This window comes from Gekko japonicus, unplaced genomic scaffold (genome assembly GCF_001447785.1).
Source record: "Gekko japonicus isolate JY-2015 unplaced genomic scaffold, Gekko_japonicus_V1.1 scaffold1940, whole genome shotgun sequence".
In the NCBI taxonomy this organism is placed as follows: domain Eukaryota; kingdom Metazoa; phylum Chordata; class Lepidosauria; order Squamata; family Gekkonidae; genus Gekko; species Gekko japonicus.
Genome location: NW_015162539.1, coordinates 38,944 through 45,028, shown reverse-complemented (window position 1 = coordinate 45,028; position 6,085 = coordinate 38,944). Strand labels below are relative to the sequence as shown.

Sequence of the window (6,085 nt, the reverse complement as noted above, 5' to 3'; positions counted from 1 at the left end):
GGGGGGGGCGCGCGCGCCAGCGCCTGCGGGGAAAATGGGGGGGGGGGGGCAGGCGAAGCTCTCCCCTCCCTCCCCCTCGCGCTGGTCCCTCCCCTCCCTCCGCCCCCATCGCCAAGGCGGCGTCCTCCTCCTGCTGTCGGAGAAACTTTGGCTGGAGTTCCGTGCGCAGCTCTGCCTTCCCCACCATGCCCGCCTCTTACGGCCAGCGCGCTCTGGGCGCCCTGGTGCTCCTGGCCACGGCGGCCGGCTTGATGGCCGTGCTGGCCTCCATGCTCATCTTCCAGATCCAGGCGGGGAGCCGGGCCGGGGGCGGCGGGGGCGGCCTGCCCGAGGGGGCCGGCCGGGTGCTGCTCCCCGTCTCGGCCGTGCTGGCGTCCCTCTGCCTGGTGCTCAGCCTGAGCGGCCTCCTCGTCAGTCTCTTGCACGGCTACTGCGGCGCCGAGCGGTGCGCCTCGCCAGGGGGCGCCCTGGAGCCCGACAGGTGGGTATTTGGCGGCGGCGGGGGGGGAGTTTGCAGGGCCCCACAAGCGCCAGGACCCCCGACAAAGGCTGTGATCACGCACACGAAGTCATCCACTTTCAATGCACTTTTGAATTGGATTTTACCAGTTTGGTGTCTGGTTAAGATTTTGCCAGTTTGGTGTAGTGGTTAAGGGTTTGATTCCCCACTCCTCCACTTCCACCTGCTGGATGACTTTGGGCAAGCCATAGTTCTGATAAGAGCCGTTCCTGTCAAGAGCTCTCTCAGCCCCACCTACCTCCCAGGGTGTTTGTTGTGGGGAGGGGGAGGGAAAGGCGTTTGTCAGCCGATCTGAGACTCCTTCGGGTAGTGAAGGGCGGGGTATAAATCCAATCTCCTCTTCTTCTACACCAGTTTGGTGTAGTGGTTAAGTGTGCGGACTCTAATCTGGGAGAACCGAGTTTGATTCCCCACTCCTCCACTTGCACCTGGCTGGATGACCTTGGGCAAGCCGTAGTTCTGATAAGAACTGTTCTTGAAAAAGAGCCGTTTCTGTCAAGAGCTCTCTCAGCCCCACCGACCTCCCAGGATGTTTGTTGTGGGGAGGGGGAGGGAAAGGAGTTTGTGAGCCGCTCTGAGACACCTTCGGGTAGTGAAGGGCGGGGTATAAATCCAATCTCTTCTTCTGCTTCTTCTAAAAATCCAGTTGGATTTACTGTGTGTGATCACAGCCTACATCAATGCTCCCTCTAAACTGCGGAGTCCTGTGAGCAAAAATTCTACTTTGTGAGCTACTGGCATGACACTTGGGAGCGAGCGATTTGTCTACTGCATAAGTTAGCTTGCTCTGGACTCTGGAGCTGTCCTTCCTGAGTGAGTACAAAAATGTGTGAGCCGGAGGCTAAAAGACGGTGAGCTAGCTCACACTAACTCAGTTTAGAGGGAACAGTGCCCTAAATAATCCACTTCCAATGCACTTTCCAACTGGATTTTGAACTGGCAGAATCCGATTGGAAAGTGCATTAAAAGTGGGTCCTGGCATTAAAGCTGTGAGCCAGCAATTTGGCTGCTGCATCAATTAGTTGGCTCTGGAGTCATCCTTCCTGAGCTAAGACGAGAATGGGTGAGCCGGAGGCTAAGAAACTGCGAGCTGGCTCACGCTGACTCATCTTAGAGGGGACACTGCTCTGGACTGTTCTTCTGTCTTGTGGGCAGGTGAAGGAGGAGGCCAAAGCGGGCAGGGCGGAATAAAAGAGGAGGGGGCCAGCGATGGCACTCCCCTCCCAAACCCCTGCCTTCCCCAGGCTCCGCCTTCCAAATCTCCAGGTATTTCCCAACCCGGAGCTGGCAACCCTAGTAGTAGAGCATCGGCTTGGCATGCAGAATGTTGGAGGTTCAGTCCCCGGCATCTCCAGTTAAATAGGACCAGGCAGTAGGTGATGGGAAAGACCTCAGCCTGAGACCCTGGAGAGCTGTAGAGAGGGGCTGTGGCTCAGTGGTAGAGCATCTGCTTGGCATGCCAAAGGTCCCAGGTTCAATCCCTGGCGTCTCCAGTTAAAAAGGACCAGGCAGTAGGTGATGGGAAAGACCTCAGCCTGAGACCCTGGAAAGCTGTAGAGAGGGGCTGTGGCTCAGTGGTAGAGCATCTGCTTGGCAGGCCGAAGGTCCCAGGTTCAATCCCTGGAATCTCCAGTTAAAAAGGACCAGGCAGTAGGTGATGGGAAAGACCTCAGCCTGAGACCCTGGAGAGCTGTAGAGATCGGCTGTGGCTCAGTAGTAGAGCATCTGCTTGGCATGCCAAAGGTCCCAGGTTCAATCCCTGGCGTCTCCAGTTAAAAAGGACCAGGCAGTAGGTGATGGGAAAGACCTCAGCCTGAGACCCTGGAGGGCAGCTGCCGTTCTGAGTAGACAACACTGACTTGGAAGGACCAAGGTCATGATTCAATGTAAGGCAACTTCATGTGTCTCCAGTGGATGGATTGTCTGCCACCTTTTTATGTTCACAACATCCTTGAGAGGTAGGCTGGGCTGAGAGAGACTGCCCTAAGGTTTGGCTTGTAACGGAATGGCAATTTGAATCTGTTCTCCCTCTCAGCGTCCAACCCTTCATTCCCTAAATGAACCCCACTGGGCATCTTTGTAAGACGTTAGTTGCTTTGAGGAGGAGGAGATTGGATTTATACCCCGCCCTTCCACTTGGAGTCCCAGAGCGGCTTACAAACTCCTTTCCCTTCCCTTCCCCACAGCAGACACCCTGTGAGGTAGGTGGGGCTGGGAGAGCTCTTTCCAGAACTGCCCTTTCAAGGACAGCTCTGACAGAAGTGTGGCTTGCCCAAGGTCATCCAGCGGCTGCAAGTGTAGGAGTGGAGAATCAAACCCGGTTCTCCTGGATTAGAGTTCACCACTCTTAACCACTCCAAGGTGGACCAGCAAAATCCAGAAATTATTTACATGAATTGTTATATTAACTATGCTAATACTGATTGTCTGCTCACCTGGATAGCCCAGGCTAGCCAGATCTTGTCAAATCTTGGAAGCTAAGCTGGGTTGGTCCTGGTTAGCATTTGGATGGGAGACCATCAAGGAAGCCCAGGGTTGCTATGCAGAGGAAGGCAATCGCAAATTGCCTCTGAACGTCTCTTGCCTTGAAAACCCCACGTGGTCACCATAAGTTGCCTGCATCGACAGCGCTTTCCACCATCAGTACCGTTAACATTTATTTGGGGGACCCCACAGAAGTCCCTGAAAAACACACACCAGAAAATCTTTGGAAGTCATTTTTTTTTAAAAAAATCCCTGTGGCCTTAATGTCATCCCTATTTTATATGGCTTCCTCTGTCCCATATTTCTGGAGCTCTTGAATTAGGATACAACATCCTCCTTTAACCCCATCCCCTGCACACACACACTATCGCTTAAGACTGTAAAGCTCTGTGGAGACAGAGACCTGATTTTTATCTACATAGACGTTACAATTCCCTGCAGGAAAACTTTTTGCACTGAGCAAGCAGATGTTGTTTACCGGCCAGATTAGCAAGACATGCCTGAGCTAGTCTTAAAGGTTTCCCTTGCTCGAAAGCCAGTCGAATCCGACTCTAGGGTTGCGGTGCTCATCTCCGTTTCAAAGCCGAAGAGCCAGCGCTGTCCAAAGACGTTTCCGTGGTCACGTGGCTGGCATGACTAAACACCAAGGCGCACGTAACGCTGTTACCTTCCCACCGAAGTGGTACCTATTTATCTACTTGCAATTTCTTGCTTTCGAACTGCTAGGTTGGCAGGAGCTGGAACTAGAGATGGGAGCTCACTCCGTCATGCGGCACCCGGGTCTCGAACTGCTGAACTACCGACCTTCCACAGCCTGCAGTTCAGCGTCTTAACCACTTGAGCCACCGCAGCTGATCGAGCTAGTCTTAGAGGATTCTAATTGGGCCATTTAAACCCTGTTACTACCAGTAAAACAATGTCTGTGTCTGTGTGTGTTAAGACTGTCATTTCTGATTTGTGGTGACCCTATGAATGAATAGATGATCTCCAGGCCGTCCTATTGTTGACCGTCTTGCTCAGGTCTTGCAAATTGTGAAAAATGGCTTCCTTGATGGAGTCCATCCATCTCATGTTGGGTCTTCCTCTTTTCCTGCTGCCTTCCAGCTTGTCCTAGCCTGGTTGTCCTTTCCGGTAATAATAATTAATAATTTATCATACAGAATTGTATGTCGAATAGCCAGGAGATCGTAAGATTGTCTGGTGGCCTGAAGTTCTAGCTCTTTTAGTGTTATGCACCACTAGGTGGCACGCCGGACTTATTTTTGGTATAAAGAAACAAAAACACAAGGGTAGACCATCAACAAATATACAAATTTCACAAGTTGCCAGTAGACACAAGTCTGTTGAAACATGGTAACATTAGATCAATAAAGTAGAATTGGTGGTCACAATTCAATGGATTCCATTTGAGAGATGAGCTGTGCCTAGACTATCGTGGAAATCTGGTTCCATTTTTCAGCCGTGTAACCGAGGAAGAATGTTTTGAAACGTCTGGTATACCTGGGAAGGACATCTTTCGGCTGCAGAAGTTTCTTTGTTCTTTGGGACACCCCCTGTCTTTGTTTGTGGACTTTGAGGTCCTTTGGACACTATTTCACAAAAGGATTTAGAGGAGTCTCTTGTTGTTTTACTACAATTGAATTATATCTATTCTTGTCATACTTAGTATTCATCTTTATTTATGAATTGTGACCATTGTCTTTGAATTGTGACCATCAGTTCTACTTTATTTATTGATGTAACGATGCAGGGCTATTTTGGGGCAGGAACGCACCGGAACAGTGTTCCTGCTGGCTTCCGCGGTGGGTTGGCTGGGGAGGGGAAGGGAAGGCGGGCAGACATGCCCCCCCTTTCTCCTGAGCCTCTTCGCTTTTGTGGAAAAGCTCGGGGGAGTGGGGGGGGATTTAAATACCTTTCCTTCCCTTCCCCAGATGGGCAAGGGAAAGAAAGGCATTCTCAACATGCCTGGGTTCCCTGCCCGGCCTAATATGCTAATGAGTGTCTGCTGTTGGGTGTGGCCTATCATGCTAATGAGATCTACAAAAAAAGCCCTGGTCTTATGCGGTCTGAGCAGACTCCAGGAGGCACAGCCTGTTAAGAGCAGCTGGAAATCAATACAGGGACAAAAATGAGAGAGAACGCAGCCAGCCAGGGGTCATTTCCTGCAGGAGCGCACAGGAGCGGAGCTCCGGCAGTCAAGAGCCCAGGGGGCGGGCACATGCAACAAGCCCCACCTCCTGCTCCCAGCAGCCCTCAGTCAGAGCAAGAAGCAGCCAGGTAAGTTGCAGAGCTTCCCCTGGCCCGCCGGTCCAAAACAGTCCAGTGGCACCATTAAGACCAAGTTTTATTCAGGTACAAGCTCTCCCTCCTCTGCGAGGACAGATCTGCACGTTTCTCCCCCACCCCCCAATAGCTAGCAATCCAGAACAGTCCAGTGGAGCCTGAGCGGTGGGTGTTGCCTTCTGACACACTTCCGGTGATGTCAGGGGGTGTGGCATATGCAAATGAGTTATGCAAATGAGTTGTGCTAATGAGCTCCTGCACCTCTTTTTCTACTAAATGACCCCTGCGGCCAGCACAAGCCCCCGAGACATTACGGAATCGGGTCTGGGGTCTCCCGCTTGTTCCCTCTGTGCTTCTAGCTTTTAGTTATAGCAATAGCAATATTACTGTTGGCTGGCAAAGGTGACTTTCCCACATGTGACCTATTTATTTATTTATTTATTTTTCACATTTATATCCCACCCACCTCGTAAACGGGATCAGGCCGGGTGACAACATTTCAATAAATACAATAAAATTTACAACACATTATAAACATATAAAATCAGTAGTCATGCTTGCCATAGGGAGAGTCCGGCCCATTGATGTAGGTAGGTCTGGCCGGTTATCAGTGAGTAAGAGACAGCAACCTCGGGGGGGGGGGATGTGTGGATGCCCGGTGACTCAGCCAAAGGCCTGGCGGAAGAGCTCCGTCTTGCAGGCCCTGCGGAATTGAATAAGGTCCCGCAGGGCCCTGATCTCAGTAGGGAGCATGTTCCACCAGGTGGGGGCCAGGGCAGAAAAAGCCCTGGCCCTGGT

At 51.8% G+C, this 6,085-nt stretch overlaps 1 protein-coding gene across 1 annotated transcript in view; it reads left to right on the top strand.

Moving 5' to 3' along the window:
* Positions 1-185: 185 nt before the first annotated feature.
* Positions 186-6,085, top strand: part of TMEM221 (transmembrane protein 221) — a 23,455-nt gene continuing 17,555 nt past the window's right edge. The window contains exon 1 of the mRNA XM_015406310.1: positions 186-481. Coding sequence (XP_015261796.1) covers positions 186-481 — 296 coding nt within the window. The remainder of the gene's footprint in view (positions 482-6,085) is intronic.